This window comes from Aegilops tauschii, chromosome 7, assembly GCF_002575655.3.
Source record: "Aegilops tauschii subsp. strangulata cultivar AL8/78 chromosome 7, Aet v6.0, whole genome shotgun sequence".
NCBI classification, from domain to species: Eukaryota; Viridiplantae; Streptophyta; class Magnoliopsida; order Poales; family Poaceae; genus Aegilops; species Aegilops tauschii.
This window is the reverse complement of record NC_053041.3, coordinates 621,580,156-621,600,647: the sequence shown is the minus strand read 5'-3', so window position 1 is coordinate 621,600,647 and position 20,492 is coordinate 621,580,156. Positions and strand designations below refer to the sequence as shown.

Genomic DNA, 20,492 nt, shown 5'->3' with positions numbered 1-20,492 from the left:
ACCCCCAGGGTTTCCAACCCTAGGCGCAGGGGAGGCCCAAGGGGGGCGCACCAGCCCACCAGTGGCTGGTTTCCCTCCCCACTTCAGCCCATGGGGCCCTCCGGGACAGGTGGCCCCACCCGGTGGACCCCCGGGACCCTTCCGGTGGTCCCGGTACAATACCGATAACCCCCGAAACTTTCCCGGTGGCCGAAACTGGACTTCCTATATATAATTCTTCACCTCCGGACCATTCCGGAACTCCTCGTGACGTCCGGGATCTCATCCGGGACTCCGAACAACTTTCGGGTTTCCGCATACTAATATCTCTACAACCCTAGCGTCACCGAACCTTAAGTGTGTAGACCCTACGGGTTCGGGAGACATGCAGACATGACCGAGACGAATCTCCGGTCAATAACCAACAGCGGGATCTGGATACCCATGTTGGCTCCCACATGTTCCACGATGATCTCATCGGATGAACCACGATGTCGAGGATTCAATCAATCCCGTATACAATTCCCTTTGTCAATCGGTACGTTACTTGCCCGAGATTCGATCGTCCGTATCCCAATACCTTGTTCAATCTCGTTACCGGCAAGTCACTTTACTCGTACCGTAATGCATGATCCCGTGACCAGACACTTGGTCACATTGAGCTCATTTTGATGATGCATTACCGAGTGGGCCCAGAGATACCTCTCCGTCATACGGAGTGACAAATCCCAGTCTCGATTCGTGCCAACCCAACAGACACTTTCGAAGATACCCGTAGTGTACCTTTATAGCCACCCAGTTACGTTGTGACGTTTGGCACACCCAAAGCACTCCTACGGTATCCGGGAGTTGCACAATCTCATGGTCTAAGGAAATGATACTTGACACTTGGAAAAGCTCTAGCAAACGAACTACATGATCTTTGTGCTATGCTTAGGATTGGGTCTTGTCCATCACATCATTCTCCTAATGATGTGATCCCGTTATCAATGACATCCAATGTCCATAGTCAGGAAACCATGACTATCTGTTGATCAACGAGCTAGTCAACTAGAGGCTTACTAGGGACACGTTGTGGTCTATGTATTCACACATGTATTACGATTTCCGGATAACACAATTATAGCATGAACAATAGACAATTATCATGAACAAGGAAATATAATAATAACCATTTTATTATTGCCTCTAGGGCATATTTCCAACATTCGTATGTCTGAAGCCAGAGAGCTGCATTGCCTGCGAAGTGCATAGTGGCAAAATCGACCCATAGTTCCTGTTGGACCTTATACATGTGGAAATACTTTTCACACTACTGCTTCCACCACTTGGGGTCCTCCCCATCAAACTTAGGAAAATCAGAGTGAAGAATCCGTGGTTTGTACTGACTGTGATGTGCGCGATTAGTATGAACTGGTGACAATTCTGAATCCTCATCGGAAAAAACTTCAGCAGTATGGAACAGAGACTGATTTTGCTCACCCCGTATTGCTGACTGTCGATTCTGACGAGGTCCTCTGTGCTCTGCAGCCGGAGGTACCTGGAGACTGCTCTGCCCTTCCGCACGAAGTGGAGGAGGGCGCTGCTGCGGCTGTGGCTGCTCTGGTCCTGATGGAGATGCGTGCTCGAGTTGATCCACACGGCGCACAACACCGTCCAGTGCCTGCTTCATCTTTGCTACCGCTGCATCCAGCGAGGTGTTGGCGATGAGGACACGGCCGAGAGTCGCCTCCGTACACCCCAGCGAAGCGGTGGTCGTCTGCGCCAGCGCATCGAAGGCCTTGGCGGATGAGGCGGCATACTTGTCAAGCGAGTCCTGGAGCTCGTTGACGCGTTCCGCCGTGGCCGCCCCGGCATCGAAGACCGCCTTGCTCTGCTGGATCGTGGCCTGCACCAGCTTCTGCAGATCCGCCAGGGAGAGCTCTGTTGCTGCCATGCGAGCGGAGATCGTCGGTTTGTTGGCGCGCGCCGTTGGATCTGATCAATTTACTCAACCAAACGCAGGTACACCGAGGTGTTTTGTGCGGAATCACCCGAGGGGATCCGCAACCTTGCCTGGAATTAGGAGCTGATCGATGGATTGACCGCGAGATCTGGATGAAAATTTTGGGGAAGAACAGAGGAAGCGGATCGATACAAGGCTCTGAATACCAGATGCTACGGGATCGCAGCAACTCCTCGCGTCACGCCAGGATGTGGTAACGAGAGGCAGAAGAGAATTGCGTGGGGAGGAAGAAGAAGAACAGAGGAAGGATTGTATTCGAGAGAATAATGTTTACAATTGCCAGTTGTCTTTCCCCCCTCCACACGCTAGCTATATAACGGATCTATTACAGGCCACACCGGGCCGGCCCAACGGCCACTCACACACTCAGGGCACGGCAAGGCCCAGGTCGTTGCAAATTGGCAACCTGGGAGGGGAACGAACGTACAGTACGTACAGACGTAGGGTTTTTGAGCTTCGATGGAGTCGAGATCGGGGCGTCGTCGCCTCCGTTCCTCCCCGACTGAGGACCGCATCAGCGCCCTTCCCGACGACCTGCTCCTCTTCATCCTCGCCCGCCTCCGATGCATCGCCACCGCCGTGCGCACCAGCGTCCTCTCCCGCCGCTGGAGCGGCAGCGGCGGCCTCTGGACCCGACTCCACGAGATCGTCTTCCGCGACGTTCCCTTCCCCTCGCTCGAAGCGGCGCTCGGCCGCGTCGATGCTCCCGCGGTAACCCTCCTGGAAATCCGCGTCCCCAATGTGCACCGGCCGGGCACCAAAACCCACGTCGGCAGCCTCGGTTTCAACTCGCTGCTGCGCGCTGCCGCGCGGCTCGCGCCGGAGGAGTTCGTCTTCCGCTTCCCGTTAGACTTAACCGATCGTTCCCTCGTCGTCGACCTGCCTTGCTTCCAAAGCACCACCTCCATCGTCCTGGTCCACTTTTTCCTCATCCTCCGCGTGCCGGACGGCGTCGACTTCTCGGCGCTCGAGAGGCTGTCTCTGTCGGGCAGGCTGCCGGATCTCGAACCCTGGCTCTCCTGCTGCCCACGCTTGCGGGCGCTCCGGCTGCTCAAAGTTGTCAACAAGGGCGAGCTGAGGGTCAGCTCGGCGTCGCTGCACGAGATCTTCATCGTCCAACTGTACCAAGGGATGCACGGTATCAACATCGTCGCCCCCATGCTCAAGCAATTGACCATGTCCTTTTTCTCCTTGGGTGTCAGCATCTCCGTCTTGGCACCAATGGTGGAGAAGGTCTCATGGGACTGCAGGTACTACGATCCGTCTATTGTGTCTATTGTGTTTGGTCTTTGGAGGCTAGAGCAGGTGACACTACAGATGGGAGAGACACAAGGACATGTCCCTACACTGAAGATTTGTTCCCGCGCCGTGCGTCTCTTCTCCCCCTCAATTAATTTACTGCAGAATTTTGATCAAACTAATTAAATCTGTGAATGCATGATATATACCCCCATCAAATTGTTTTTCCAGACCTCGCGTGTTTTAGGCAACGAAGAGCACACCTTTGCACAGGAGATAGAGAAGCACATGATTGCTGGGTTTTCTGTTTTGGAACTACATCTCACAACAAATGGACATGCTTTTGGAGCACTCGTGTTTCATCTCCTTAAGATGGCTCGAATTTGTGGTTCCATACGCAGGCTTAAGGTCATCCTGGAGAGATCAACGGTAATTCTCTGCTTTAGTTATATATACCTTAATAATAATAATGCAATGTGTAGTAGTTCACCAATGTGTAATAATATTTGGTTTTAGGTGAAAGAAGAATGCCCATTTGATTGTTTTTGTGAGCCTTGGAACTGGAGATCTCAAACTATCTCCTTGTCCGCTCTTGAGGAAGTGGAGGTCAACGGGTTTCAAGGATGCGGTCAGGAGATTGATTTGTTGAAACTGATATCCCAATGTGCACCGATGCTTAAAAAGACGACAATGATGTTGTCAGAGGAGACCTCAGCAAGTAACGATGAATGCGCAAAGATATAGAACATCTTCAAGGCATATTCTTCTGTGCAGTGGAATGTTTAGCATAACTCTGGTGAGTATATGTTTGGCATATTATTAGCATGAGCACTGCTGCATAGTCATAGAGTTTAGTTGTGCATGTATCCCAACCATTATCTAACTAAACGTGCTATATTCCCGAATTTTTGTGCTTATCCCTCATATTTCATGGAAATATAAACCAAATGTGGGAGTGGATAATAAGCACAATTTAATATTTTACGTGGTTTTCCTTACCTAATTTGCTCTTTTGCATTTTGCAATCTTCTCTGTTGAGATTGTACCCTTTTGTTTTGCAGTGGTATCCAAGTTTCTAGGTTAGCCAATGTTGTCTTATCTGAATTTATATGCCTTGGGGTTTGACGCAAACTATTAGTTCAGTTAAACTCTGCATCAAGTTAGTTGTCGCGTCTGAATTTCATTGGCCACTGTTTTTTTTCTGCTCTTAGCATATTGTGTTTTATTTTCAGTGGCAACATTCTTAACACATATAACAACTACTCCACATTTTCTAGTTGCGATGGTCACCGGAGCTTGCTTCATTTTGTATCTTATTTTGTATCTTCTGCAAGGTTAATGCACGACAGCCAGAATTGCTCGTCCACGTGATACTCATCCTTACATCTGTGGATTCATGGTGCGCATCAACAAGAACATCCTTTCCCATGCTGACCAACTCTATTATCTCGTCTCAAGACTTTGCTTGGTTGCTTTGATTGTCTATCATCTGATGTGTTCTTTTGGTAGAGTGGCTTACCTATATATAAGGTGCTCTTAGTTACCCTTGAATGGTTTCTTTCCATTCAGTCATTTAAGTTAATGCACTCTACCTATTCCAGTCAATTACTGTAAGCTAGTAATTATGTTAAGCCTACTATTTCAATTTCTACTTGTGATCCTTCATTGTGCCGATGGACTACATGTTTTCACCGGAAGTAAACTGAGCAGCAGTGAAAGGTCACATGCCACTCTGGTCTGAAACTGATATTTATTTTCTGTTTACTCTCTTTTCTAATGTATCATTTATTTTCTGGTATTTCATTTGGGTATATGTGTATATGATCAAACATTTCAATATACCAAAACACTAGGGGCACTATTTTGTCAATATGAACCTGTTAATCATGGATATATAGGCAGACATATCTGAAATAATTATAGGTGTATTGCATTTTTTATCTTCGGTATAGATCGCTTCTTTACTGATCAAGATTTATCAGACAAATATGAGATTGATTCCAGGACTTAACATTAAGGTTCGAAGATATAAAAAATCATCTGTCGAGTATGCTACAAAATCCAAGAAAAAAAGGAATATATGAACTATAATTGAGTGCATCGTCAGTTAACTGATAAACAAGAGCCGTTGGATCTTATTTTGAGCTAAACTAAACCACCACGCTCCAACCATGCCTGAAAAGAAATAAAGCAATCTTCTAAGCATGTCACCTCTCTACTGAGTACCACTCCTCCGTTCCCATGTGATCCGCTCTCATGATGTACCGTGCTTTCTCCTTGCACAGAGGGAGGGCTCTGCCACATTGCACACACATCTTTTATAAAAACTGTTGCATAGTTGCGTTATTGAATTGTGTGCGATATTACGACATCACACATACGGTTTGTTCTCGAATTGTGTCTGATGTTACACAACACATAGTTCGATCAAAGGGTGTGCGATAGGTGTGTTTTCATAGCCCCATTCTGTAGTAGTGACCTAGATGGGTCTCCAAGCTCCAAACCTCGCTCAACTGACAAGCTGAAAGAGGCACTGGTGGCCTCGGGGGGGGGGGGGGGGGGGGGGGGCATTTCGGCGCTGAAGAAGGATGAACACCTTAGAGCAAAAAAGAAATTGGAGAAACCATATAACCCTTTTCTTGAGTACTCTTTTTACGTTCCTTCGATGACACTCAAATAAACGACTATCAACGATAGCGGAGTAGTTATTCGCGGGGATGAAGGGGTGGTAGAGGAACTATATAAATATGATCCGACTGACTAAAGCTGCGCTGGCGAAAACGTTTAGCCGTAAAGCGGCTGTAGCTCTGTCCCATGAATGGATTGATTGTGTTGTTCTCCAAGAAACTATCAAAGCTTATTTCAATTTCATTGACCTCAAATCCAAAGATTATTTTAGAGAAATTACACTGGCAATGGGTTCCGGCAGTCAGCCACTCTGGAGGCCTGCTGATATGTATCGACAAAGACCGGTTTGAGGTCGCTGCTTGGTCTTCAAATATTATTTTTTTCCTTGGTGCTTATATCCTCACCAAGGCATCACATGGTAAATGGGAGCTTTGTGTGGTATATGGTCCGGCTAACCACGCTCTATCTGCAAATTTTCTTGCTGACTTGGGTCTATGATTGCCACTGTTAACACTCCTGTAATCATCGACATGATTTCAATCTCATCCGCGAGGCCGCGGACAAATCTATCGTCAACATATGGTGGAGTCGGGTTCATGTGTTCATGATAACATTGTTGACATGGCTTTGAGGGAAATTTCTAGAGTAGGAGATCGTTTTACGTGGACTACTAGACATATTGCTGCCATTAGATATGTACTTGAGAGTCTTTGTGTCTGCTGACTAGGAAAAATGCTCATCCCATGTATGCTCTCAAAGTTGAAACCAGGATTGGGTCTGACCATACCCTGCTCATATTCGCACATGGTGAGGAATTGCTGAAACACAATCCAAGATTTTTCTTTGAGTTAGGGTGGTTTGAGGAAGAAGGCTTCTTTTACCAAGTTAGAGCCAAGTGGGATACTTGGAGGGTCGGCCTCACCTCTCCGAGGGGACTCGTAGTTAGGTATGTAAACTGGGTCCTATTTAATCCCGCTTAAAGTCTCAATAAAGTTTTTTTTGGGAGGGGGGGATGAACTACCGAGCTAGTGAAAGCTAAGTAAACGGGACTTGCGGGTGCCGTTTATTTGCCATTTACATCCCTGACATAGATTCTTTGCACACTCTATCAGGGACTATGCACTAGTAGAAAACTGGGCTTTGGTCACAGAGCAATATTCACATTAGTCCCGGTTCAGTCATGAACCAGGACTAATGTGAGCATTGGTCCCGGTTCGTGCGGCCAGGGGCCCGCCGGGCCTCGTGGGGGCATTGGTCCCGGTTCGTCCGGACCCTTTGGTCCCGGTTGGTGGGACAAACCGGGACCAATGAGCCACGCTCCTGGCCCACCACCCTTTAGTCCCGGTTCATACCACAAACCGGGACTAAAGGGCTGGTCCTAGTTGCGGCCAATGTTTAGTCCCACCTCGCCAACCGAAGGGCGCTCACACCAGTTTATAAGCCCGTCCCTCTCTGCCTTGTTGAGCTCCTCTCAAAGTGAAAATAGATGCCCTTATACAGGGAATTTGACCTAAATTCACAGTAAATTTCTTTGAATTTCATAGAAATTTATTATGAATTTAGGTTGAATTTTCTCTATAGGCGCATCTATGTTCATTTTTTATAGTAAATAAAAATAAATAAACCTTAATAAAATAAACTATAGTAACTAAAATAAATAAACCTTAATAAATTAAATAAAAATAGCAGCAGTAAAATAAATAAAAATAGCAGTAGTAAAATAAATAAAAATAAAATAATTAAAGTAAAATACATAAGTAATTAGAAATAAAATAAGTAAGTTTTTTGTTGTAAGTAGAAACAAAACAAAACAAATAAAGCAAAAGTGAAAACAAAAAACAGCGAAAAAAAATTATGCCACCTACTGGGCCACCACGGCCTGAATACGACTTGAAACCCATCCGTGGGCCAGGATTCAGGCCCGCAGAAGGCCCAGTAGGCCCCACAGGCAAAGAGAACGGTTAGGCCCGAAAGCCTACAGTTGAGAGGAGCTCGAGAGGGTGGGCGCAGCAGCGCTTATAAACCACTCTCGAGCCCTCTCAACTAGCGAGGTGGGACTAAACTTTTGACGCGGGGCAGCACAAGGCCGACTAAAGGGGGCATTGGTCCCGGTTCGTGGCACCAACCGGGACCAAAGGCCTTTAGTCCCGGTTGGTGCCACGAACCGGGACCAAAGAGTTCCCTATATATACCCCATCGCCACAGCAGAGCACTCCACAGTGCTCTGTTTTTTCTGGCCGGCGAGGGAAGGGCATTTGGGTGCTCTAGCTCACCTCCTATGCACATGAGGTGTTCGATGAAATGTCTGAGCCGCACTAGTTAATCTTTCTCCTCTCGAAACTCGACCTCCGAGCTCCATTTTCCCCGAGATTTGTCTAGGTTTAGCGGTCCGTCACGTCCCGTCCCCGTCTTCACCGCCGTCGATCGCCCGCGCCGATCTCGTCGCCAGCACCACCGTGGTGAGCCTCTTGTTCTTATCTTCTTTCTGAAAGGAAAAACTTCTTACTTTAGATAGTTACTTGTCTAATTTTGTTACTTTTATTATTCCTTCTTATTACATAGTGCGATGGTTTTGGTATCCGCCCCCGTCGGCCCTCGTCTTGTCTATGATTCGGATGTGGTATATATTATCTTTTTATAACTATTTGGTTCATTTATTGTTTATGACAAATATACCGACCAACGTGACATAGATTTTATTTATCTAGGAGGTGGTTGAACCGGAAATTCTAACCGACCCTATTGTCGAGAGGTTAAATTTAGTTGAAGAAGAAAACAATTACTTGAAGGAAAAAATAAAAAAAATTGAGGAGGAGAAGATGATATTGGAGTTGCATGTTGCGGATGTCGTCGATGATCACAAGATCAAGATGGATGCAATGCGCTTGAAGATTAGAAAGATTAGAAAATATGCCATTCATACCGAGGCTTAGTATCATTATGCCGTTGGATCAATTGTTACCTTGGTTGCGATTATGATCGCATTTGTTTTCGCATTGAAATGTTTTACATAGTTTCAATGTATGGTTTAATTAATTAGATGCTCTGGAGAGCTATATATATGTTGTTAGATGAGAACTATGTATGTACTTTGGTTTTAATGTGATGATGAACTTCTATTAATTTGGTCACTTAATTATCTATTGATGATGTTCTGTAATGGTTTTTGACACACTTAATTATATATAATGCACGCAGATGAACCGGTAATGGATGTACGGTGACAGACACACCTCTGAGTACATTAAGGGCGTGCATGATTTTCTCGAAGTGGCTGAGGCAAACAAGCAGAATGGTTTTATGTGTTGTCCATGCCCTATATGTGGGAATACGAAGTCTTACTCTGACCGGAAAATCCTTCACACCCACCTGCTTTACAAGGGTTTCATGCCACACTATAATGTTTGGACGAGGCACGGAGAAATAGGAGTTATGATGGAAGACGGCGAAGAAGAAGACGATGACAACTATGTGCCCCCTGAATACGGTGATGCTGCAACGGGGGAAGCTGCTGAAGATCAAGAGGAACCAGACGATGTGCCCAATGATGCTGCAAGGGGGGAAGCTGCTGAAGATCAAGAGGAACGAGTGCCCGATGATGATGATCTCCGCCGGGTCATTGTCGATGCAAGGACGCAATGCGAAAGTCAAAAGGAGAAGCTGAAGTTCGATCGCATGTTAGAGGATCACAAAAAAGGGTTGTACCCCAATTGCGAAGATGGCAACACAAAGCTCGGTACCGTACTGGAATTGCTGCAGTGGAAGGAGAGAATGCTGTGCCTGACAAAGGATTTGAGAAGCTATTGAAAATATTGAAGAAGAAGCTTCCAAAGGATAACGAATTGCCCGACAGTACATACGCAGCAAAGAAGGTCGTATGCCCTCTAGGATTGGAGGTGCAGAAGATACATGCATGCCCTAATGACTGCATCCTCTACCGCGGTGCGTACAAGGATCTGAACGCATGCCCGGTATGCGGTGCATCGCGGTATAAGATCAGACGAGATGACCCTGGTGATGTTGACGGCGAGCCCCCCAGGAAGAGGGTTCCTGCGAAGGTGATGTGGTATGCTCCTATAATACCACGGTTGAAACGTCTGTTCAGAAACGAAGAGCATGACAAGTTGATGCGATGGCACAGTGAGGACCGTAAGAAAGACGGGAAGTTGAGAGCACCCGCTGACGGGTCGCAGTGGAGAAAAATTGAGAGAAAGTACTGGGTTGAGTTTGCAGCTGACCCAAGGAACGTATGGTTTGGTTTAAGCGCGGATGGCATTAATCCTTTCGGGGAGCAGAGCAGCAATCACAGCACCTGGCCCGTGACTCTATGTATGTATAACCTTCCTCCTTGGATGTGCATGAAGCGGAAGTTCATTATGATGCCAGTTCTCATCCAAGGCCCTAAGCAACCCGGCAACGACATTGATGTGTACCTAAGGCCATTAGTTGAAGAACTTTTACAGCTGTGGAATGGAAACGGTGTACGTACGTGGGATGAGCACAAACAGGAGGAATTTAACCTGCACGCGTTGCTGTTTGTAACCATCAACGATTGGCCCGCTCTCAGTAACCTTTCAGGACAGACAAACAAGGGATACCACGCATGCACGCACTGTTTAGATGACACTGAAAGTATATACCTGGACAAATGCAGGAAGAATGTGTACATGGGCCATCGTCGATTTCTTCCGACCAACCATCAATGTCGAAAGAAAAGCAAGCATTTCAAAGGCGAGGCAGATCACCGGAAGAAGCCCGCCATGCGTACCGGTGATCACGTACTTGCTATGGTCAATGATTTACACGTAATCTTTGGAAAGGGTCCCGGCGGACTAGCTGTTCCGAATGACGCTGAGGGACACGCACCCATGTGGAAGAAGAAATCTATATTTTGGGACCTACCCTACTGGAAAGAGCTAGAGGTCCGCTCTTCAATCGACGTGATGCACGTGACGAAGAACCTTTGCGTGAACTTGCTAGGCTTCTTGGGCGTGTATGGGAAGACAAAAGATACACCTGAGGCACGGGAGGACCTGCAACGTTTGCACGAAAAAGACGGCATGCCTCCGAAGCAGTATGAAGGTTGTGCCAGCTACGCTCTTACGAAAGAAGAGAAAGAAATCTTCTTTGAATGCCTGCTCAGTATGAAGGTCCCGACTGGCTTCTCGTCGAATATAAAGGGACTAATAAATATGCCAGAGAAAAAGTTCCAGAACCTAAAGTCTCATGACTGCCACGTGATTATGACGCAACTGCTTCCGGTTGCATTGAGGGGGCTTCTACCGGAAAACGTCCGATTAGCCATTGTGAAGCTATGTACATTCCTCAATGCAATCTCTCAGAAGGTGATCGATCCAGAAATCATACCAAGGCTAAGGAGTGATGTGGCGCAATGTCTTGTTAGTTTCGAGCTGGTGTTCCCACCATCCTTCTTCAATATCATGACTCACGTCCTAGTTCATCTAGTCGACGAGATTGTCATTCTGGGGCCCGTATTTCTACACAATATGTTCCCCTTTGAGAGGTTCATGGGAGTCCTAAAGAAATATGTCCGTAACCGCGCTAGGCCAGAAGGAAGCATCTCCATGGGCCATCAAACAGAGGATGTCATTGGGTTTTGTGTTGACTTCATTCCTGGCCTTAAGAAGATAGGTCTCCCTAAATCGCGGTATGAGGGGAGACTGACTGGAAAAGGCACGCTTGGAGGGGACTCAATAATATGCAGGGACGGATATTCTTGGTCTCAAGCACACTACACAGTTCTACAGAACTCTACCTTGGTCACCCCGTATGTCGATGAACACAAGAACAATCTACGCTCCAAACACCCGGAGCAGTGTGACGACTGGATTACATGTGAACACATCAGGACTTTCAGCAGTTGGTTGAAAACACGTCTCAGAGGTGACACCACTGTTTGTGATGAGTTGTACTCGTTGTCCAGGGGACCATCTTCGACTGTATTGACTTATAAAGGATACGAGATAAATGGGAATACATTTTACACGATCGCCCAAGATCAAAAGAGCACCAACCAAAACAGCGGTGTCCGCTTTGATGCAGCAACCGAGAGGGGAAAGGACACATATTATGGTTACATAATGGACATATGGGAACTTGACTACGGACATGATTTTAAGGTCCCTTTGTTTAAGTGCAAATGGGTCAATCTGTCAGGAGGCGGGGTACAGGTAGACCCACAGTACGGAATGACAATAGTGGATCTGAACAATCTTGGGTACACTGACGAACCGTTCGTCCTAGCCAATGATGTGGCACAGGTTATCTATGTGAAGGACATGTCTACCAGACCGAGAAAAAGAAAAGATAAGGAAGCGAATACATCATACGATGAGCCAAAGCGCCACATAGTTCTTTCAGGAAAAAGTGACATTGTGGTAGTGGAGGGCAAGACAGACATGTCTGAAGATTATGAAAAGTTTCATGAAATTCCTCCCTTCAAAGTCAAGGCTGACCCAAGCATCCTGATAAACGATGAATATTATCCATGGTTACGGCGCAATAAGCAAATGACACAAGCGAAGAAAAAGTGAAGACTTTCTCCCGCAACTATTATGATGATACCATGCCAACTTTGTAACAAACGAGTATGATACCATTGTCCGTTTTGTACACGAAGTGCATCTAGTTTTTGCCGTAACCCTCTCAACTTTCTTGCACATGCTATGTGGATGAAATGATGATACCATGCCAACTTTCAACCTTTTCAGAGTTCATTTGAAATGCTTTTCAATATTAGGGTCTTATAGCTCAAAATAATTAGTAAATGCATGAAAAATAACAGGCCAAAAATTAAAAATTATTCCACCTACTGGGCCACCACGGCCTGAATACGATTAGAAACCCATCCATGGGCCAGGATTCAGGCCCGCAGAAGGCCCAGTAGGCCCACAGGCATGTACAGAGAGGTTAGGCCCGTAAGCCTGCTTTAGAGAGGAGCTCGACAGCTCAGGCGCACCGCACCTTATAAACAGGTGCGGCTCTCTCTCAGCTAGCGAGGTGGGACTAAACTCACCACCACGCCGCTGTGCAAGGCCATTGGTCCCGGTTGGTGGCACGAACCGGGACCAATTCCACCCTTTGGTCCCGGTTGGTGCCACGAATCGGTACTAATGAGGCTGTGGCCCCACGAGCACCTTTAGTACCGGTTCGTGGCACGAACCGGTACTAGAGTTTCTTACTAAGCAGTTTTTTAGTCCCACCTTGCTAGCTGAGAGGCACTAGGAACGGTTTATAAGCCCTGAGTGCAGAGACGATGAAGAAGAGACGCAATGCTCACGTTGCTTAGCTTCAAGCCTTGAGGAATAAAGTAGACTGCATGGAGCTATGTGCAGTGCAGTCTACACTATTCCGAAAGGCTTGAAGCAAATCAACAAGCATTGCGCCTCTTTTTTATTTTTAATAACTTATTACAACTCCGGATTTCTTGTGTTCCGACAAAATAAAATAAACTTTAATAAAATTTATGAAACTAAAATTAACAAAGTATTTTCTGTTCAAAACATTATAAGAAACCTCTAGTATTATTGAAACTAAAATCATATAAAATTGATGCAACTAAAATTATCAAAGTATTTTCTGTTCAAAATCATTAAAAGCAAAAAGAATTTTCATAAAGAACTTTTTTTGATAGAAACTTTAATAGCAAAAAGAATTATCATAAAGTAAAATAAATAAGTAATTAGAAACAAAATAAAATAAAATAAATAAGTTTTTTGTTGTAAGTAGAAACAAAACAAAATAAATAAAGCAAAAAAGAAAACAAAAAACTAAATACAGCAAAAAGAATTTTCATAAAGAACTTTTTTTGATAGAAACTTTAATAGCAAAAAAAATTATCATAAAGTAAAATAAATAAGTAATTAGAAACAAAATAAAATAAAATAAATAAGTTTTTTGTTGTAAGTAGAAACAAAACAAAATAAATAAAGCAAAAAAGAAAACAAAAAAACTAAAAACAGCAAAAAAAATTGTTGGGGCGCTGTCCGCTGGGCCCTCCAACCCTTGGGTTTGCAAATACAGGCCCAGAAGGGCTAGAGGGCTCAACGGGCAGCGCGCCAAAGTTAGGCCCAGAAGCCTGCTATAGAGAGGGGTTCGAGACAGCAGCCGCAGCGGGGCTTATAAACCACTCCGAGCCCTTCTCAACTAGCGAGGTGGGACTAAACTTTTGGCCGCGACGCGGGCAGCAAGAGGCCTTTGGTCCCGGTTGGTGCCACCAACCGGGACTAAAGGGGTGCATTGGTACCGGTTCGTGGCACCAACCGGGACCAATGCCCCCCTTTAGTCCCGGTTGGTGCCACCAACCGGGACCAAAGGCCGCCGCTTCCCGCCCTTTGCGCTGCTGAAAAGAGGGCTTTGGTCCCGGTTGGTGGCACCAACCGGGACTAATGCCTACCTTTAGTCCCGGTTGGTGCCACGAACCGGGACTAAAGGCTTTGCTATATAAGTTCACACTTAGGAAATTTTCAGAATTACCTAGCAGTTGCCGCCCTGACAACGCCGACGCCGTCAGGCTGCCCCGACGCCGCCCGCCGCCCCGACACCGCCCGCCGCCCCCGCCGTCGCTGTCGCCCGTGCCCGTCGTCGCCGTCGCCGTTGCCCGCGCCCTCGCCGTCAGCCGCGCCCCTGCCCCGACGCGCACCGCCCCGGCCCGTCCCCGTCGTCGCCGTCGCCCTGCCCTGCCCTTCGCCGCCGACGCCTCTGCCCCTGCCCCGACCACGCCGCCGTCGCCTCTGCCCCTGCCCCGACGCGCCGCCGTCGCCTTGGTCAGGGCCGGCACTGCCCCCTAATTCCTCCCTGTTTTTTCTGCACATTTATATGCTTATATGTATGTGTATGAGTATATGTATGTGTGTATATCTGTTTATATGTCCTTTTTTTAGATCTTTTTTTTGCATTTTCTCTGTGTATATGTATGTATATATGTTCTCTGTGTATATATATGTTCATGTATATATGCAAAAGATAGATTTTTAGAAAAGTTAGGATTTTTTCTGTTCATAGATTTTTTTGGTGATATCAATTATTGTAGAATGTGCAAATGTTTGTATATTCATATGAACAATGCATTAGGCAAAACCTTTACTTTTTTTTATGAATGAGAGGAAAAAGGAAAATAAGAAGAGGAAGAAAGGAGAAGAAGAGGAGAGGAAGAAGAGGAGAAATAAATAAGAAGAGGAAAAAAGAAGAAAAAGAAGTGGAGAAGAAGAAAGGAATAGAAGAGAAGTAGAAAAAATAGAAAAAATTCTATTTTTTCTTCTTCTCTCCTCTATTCCTTTCTTCTTCTCCTCTTTTTTTTCTTCTTTTTTTTTCTTCGATCTTCTCCTCTATTCCTTTTCTTCTTCTCCTCTTTTTGTTTCTTCTTTGTTTTTTTATGTTTTATCGGGTCTGTCGTCGTCGATATACCCCTCTCCCGATAACTTCAACACGAGGGGGGGTCGATATACCCCCTCCCCGATAATATTATTTTCCCATGTACGTTCATTGTCGTTGTCGATATAACCCCCTCCCGATAACTTCAACACGTGGGGGGGGGGTCGATATACCCCCTCCCCGATAACATTATTTTCCCATGTATGTATGTCGTCGTTGTCGATATATATAACTCCCTCCCAGATAACTTCGACATGATGGACGGTCGATATTTATACCCCCTCTCGACCATGATAACTTATACCACGGGAGCACCCCCCCCCCCCGGCCCTCTCGCTCGAGCAAAACTCTCGATCACACCCAAACCGTAGAAAAAAACGATGTTGGTCTCCTACCCCCTCCCGCCGCGCCCCTACCCTTGAAGCGTTGCTGAGGCCACCCCAAACCCAGAATAAGCTAGGTCTACGTTTGCACAAACCACCTGCTGTCATGTTTGTGTAATAATTGCCATGTTGTAATATTTGCAGAAACAATGGAGCACGGACGAGACGAGCAAGCAGAAGAGGTGTTGGGGGACATAATCATAGCCGGAGGTGATATCTTGTCGTATCTTAACGACAATGATGGTCTGGAAGAACAGGGTGAAGAAGCAGGCTACGGTGATCGAAGAGTGGAGGAGGAAAGACATGATTATGATGGCTCTGGTGACCCAATGCTGGTGCAAGAAGGAGCCCGTGGTGACGGCTCCGGTGACCGAACAGAGTCCGGTCAGGTAAATATATTAGTTAAGCCTGTGCTGACTAGCTAATTGATGCATTCATTGTTTTGGTATGTACACATATTAATTAACACTCGTCTTTCTTCTTTTTTCTAGCCCTCCGGATCGAGCACAACTGCGGTAAAGAGACGAGGCCCGAAGAGAAAGTTGCGCTCGGATGAAAGGTTTGAGATCACAGCAATCGCGCGCGACGGCCAACCGATTGAACCCATCCGGACAAAGGATGCATTTGCTGCTCAGTGCGGGGTTCTAGTTAGGGACAAGATCCCGATCAGCATCCACCAATGGTATAAGCCTAAGAAGGAAGACCCTGAGGTGTCTTATGTCAATGATATGCAGAAAGATGATCTTTGGACTGAGCTGAAGGCAAATTTCACCCTACCGCCAGAGGAGGATCCGGAGAAGCCGGTTAAAGAGCAATTAATCAAGTCTCATGCTCTTAAGAAGATGGCAGACCTATTCAGGAGGTGGAAGAATGAGCTGAAAACGTTTGTCGACAAAGAAGAGACACCAGAATTCATTGGCCGGTATGAGAAGATTAGAGATCACTGGCCCGCATTTGTGGCCCACAAGACATCGGAAAAGAGTAAGAAGATGTCAGCGACAAACAAGAAGAATGCTGCGAAGAAGCTTCACCATCGCACGGGGTCAGGTGGCTACCTCAAAGCCCAGCCTAAGTGGGCCAAGGCTAAGAATGATCTGCTTGAAAAAGGGATCGAACCACAGACAATGAACTGGACAGACCGTTGCCGGACTTGGTTCTTCGGGGCTGGCGGAACCTTGGACCCTGTATCAGGGAGGTGCGTTTGGATGAACGAGCTTCTGAGAATACCAGTCAAGAAGATTCAGCAATATATCGATGCAGCGCAGGAAGGGACGTTCGTTCCAGACAGAGAGAACGACGAGCTCACAATGGCCCTCGGGAATCCTGAGCACCCTGGACGGACACGAGGCACGCCAAGCTCCGTTCCGTGGAAGGCTTGTTTTCCGGACGCAGGCGGTTACAAAAGCCAGGAGAGGAGGAAAAAAATGGAGCAGACCCAAATTCAGAAGCTGCACGAAAGGGTTCAAGCGCTAGAGGAACGAGACAGCAATCGACATGCCGAAACTACCCCCGAAGCTACCCCGCCATCTCAGCGGAGAAGCAGCGTGGCTTCCACCGAGCTGCTTCAGCTGGAGCATGTCTTGACGGCTCCTGCTAGCTACCCCGTGGATGCTATCACGGAGTCTCAACATTGCCACCTTATGGCGCAATGGCAGAACTTCAAAGTCAAGGCGGCTGTTGGCTCTGTTTTACCTCCTGAACCCGGCGCAACCTACCATTGCTGGCCGATTCCAGAAGGATATGCTAGGGTGATGGTGAATGAAATAACGGAGGGATTTGAGGACCTCCAGCTTGACCACCCTACCGGTGAAGGGGAGACTCGGCTGGGTTTAGCTCTGAAGACTCCGTGCCTATGGCGGAAGGAGCTCATCAACCTTCCGAACTGGACGACTCCGGCGAGTAAGGGCAGTCCGCCTCCTCCTCCGGCGAGTGATCAGGGCACTCAGCGTCCTTCTCCGGCGCGTGGAGGCACTCCGCCTCCTCCTCCGGCGAGTGATCAGGGCACTCAGCCTCCTTCTCCGGCGCGTGGCGGCACTCCGCCTCCTTCTCTGCCTGCGCCGGCGCGCCAGAGCAGCCAGCCTCCTCCTTCTCCGCCTCGTCAGCAAGGGCGGAAGAGACCCGCCGCCGCTGCGGCTGCTCCAGCGCGTCGTAGTCCTTCTGCTCCGCCTCGTAAGCAAGGAAAGAAGACAGCCGCAGCCGCTCCGTCTGCTCTGCCGGCGTCTAGCAGTACAGCTGCCAGAGGCGGGAGGCAATACAGATTCGGTCCTTCTCTGAAGACTCCAGAGAAGTTACCATACGAGAGGACCGAGGAGGAAACCAGGAAGATCGTGCGAGCCGAAGTGACAAACTTCTTTGAAGGGGTGAAAGCAAAGAAACATCCACCTCCGGAGGAGAAGGTAGATCCGGTGAAAGCAAAGCGCACTCTGGCTGCCCTGACAAAACCACCAAAGTCTCCGCCGAGAGGCAACTATGAGCGCATTCTTGCAAAGACATATGCCGAAGCGGAGCGGTCGGGAAGTAATGTCAGTGATCAAAGGTTAAAAGAACGACGAGCTGGGAAAAAAATTGCCCAGCTCGGCGAACAAGCGAACCAATCGTGCCCCCCGCTCAAGGTGTCAAAAGACATCGTCGCTAATGATCCGAGGATGGTGCCCGGTTATAGCAATCTTGGAGATTACCTGCCCGACGATGTACATTATGAAATCATGGAGGTGGACGAACACAAATACCATTACGGGAAGCCTCTCGTCAAAGATGAAAGATCTCTAACAACGATGATGCAAAGATTACATGATTGGTACATGAAAACCTGCAGAGAGTCTGATGGGACGAGTACTTTGACGCTGAGAGTTAAACCGGAGCATGACCTCGTTGGAATTGAACTGCTGAATGTTCCATTTGAGGATATCTTCCTGTTTTACAATCAAAAGGCCCTCGATAAAACAACGATCACTTGCTACTGTCTGTAAGTAGTACTACTTCTGTCATTAAGTCTCTCTATATAGGTCAGCTCTTTCATTGCATGTATTTATAATTATCCTCACTATATTATGCAGATTGAAGATCGCCGAATTGAAGAAAAGACAAATCGGTGATATTGGGTTCATTAACACAAATCTCATAGATGCATATACGGTTGAAAAACATCCCAAAGAAGCCGAGGCCAACTTGCTACAATCGTTGGTATTAAATCAAAACAAAGATATAATACTCTTTCCTTACAACTTCAAGTGAGTGTTGCTGTCTTGTGCATATTCGGTTTCCCTTATTAGTCCAGGTTATGGTAATGTAATTGATGACTTATGCATGCATGCGCAGCTTCCACTATATTCTCCTAGAGATTAAGCTTGAGCAGGGAGTAGTAACCGTCTTAGACTAGAGATGAAAAGATCCCCAGGACTATGCGAACATGACTCAAATGCTCGAGAAGTAAGTTAAATCGATCATTATCCACCATATCAGCAACTTTGTTCATTTCCTGATATCAAGTAATTGTTTTCTTTGTCTGGCAGGGTTTGGAGAAAATTCACCACAAAAGCTCCGGGACTGCCGAAGAAGCTGCAATTTAAACACCTGAAAGTAAGTACTATAGTAGCATGTTCCGCGCACTCCTAGTGATTCAAGCGCTAGTTTCATCAATACCATTTAGCATGCTTGCTTATCAGTTTGATTGACCTCTATTTCTTGTAAAGTGGTTGTGGCAGGAACCCGGGAATAATTACTGTGGATACTACGTTTGCGAGTCCATCCGCTACACGACCTGTGAGCGGGGCTACACTGAAGAACAATATGAAGTGCATAAGCAATAATATTCACAATTTTATTTTATTACCATCATTTGTGTTGAGTTTCATTTATTCATATATATATGTATTGACCCCCTTCTTCAAATTAGATGTTTCAGAAGCGGGATGAACTCCTAGCACCAGATCGTATGCGATGAATTCAAGAGGAATTGGCGGCATTCTTCCTTGACCACGTGATCGCTGAAAACGGAGAATACTATGTGGACCCTGTGTTCTTACAATTTAATTAGGAGATTGTATTGTAAGAGATAATTATTGTATATATGTAGCCGGTAGTGTCGGATAGATATACGAGAACTTGTTGTTCGACCAATCTCTCGGAGAAGGAGAGGTGGTCGATATCACTTCTCTCTGTATGCATATGTTCATGACGATCTTCTGTTTCCTTCATTTGATTACTAGCTAGCGTGTCTAGTCCTCTCCATACGTATATAGTACGTAGCTTCGACCAACCACGGAGATAAGAGAGGACACTTCTCTGTATTAATTAGCTAGCTAACACAATATATGAAACACCTAAATTAACCCCCCAACCCCCCCTTTCAAAAAAAACAAAAACCCCAGCCCCTAAAATGCTGACGCGTGGATGCCTATTGGTCCCGGTTGGTGACACCAACCGGGACAAAAGGCCCTGCCTATTGGTCCCGGTTGGTGGCACCAACCGGGACCAAAGGCCCGGCTGGCAGCAGCGGCCACGTGGAGGACCTTCTGTCCCGGTTCGTGTAAGAACCGGGACTAAAGGGTTAGGGCTTTAGTAACGACCCTTTAGTCCCGGTTCGAAAACCGGGACAAAAGGCCCTTACAAATCGGGGTAAAATCCCCTTTTCCTACTAGTGATGTCAATTTCTTTGTGTTGGGGGGGGGGGGGGGGGGGGGGGGGGGGCAGGGGAGGGGGCAATCGGGGTAAAGCCAATGTCTTCGAAGAGATTGCCTGACTTGACAGACAAGCGGGCTTGGAGGGCCTCTCGGAAGCAAACTGCCAAGGTCGTTACATGATGGAGAATAAAACCATCAATCTTACAAAGAAGAAGAGATTTATTGGAACCAACCATTACGCCA

The 20,492-nt window shown here is 46.8% G+C and overlaps 1 protein-coding gene across 1 annotated transcript; it reads left to right on the top strand.

The window, feature by feature from the left end:
• The first annotated feature begins 2,443 nt into the window (after positions 1-2,443).
• LOC109787071 (F-box protein At1g80960-like) lies at positions 2,444-3,409 on the top strand. Its single transcript, XM_020345630.1, has one exon. It carries the CDS (start codon positions 2,444-2,446, stop codon positions 3,407-3,409), a length of 966 nt encoding a protein of 321 aa, XP_020201219.1.
• The last annotated feature ends 17,083 nt before the right edge of the window (positions 3,410-20,492 follow it).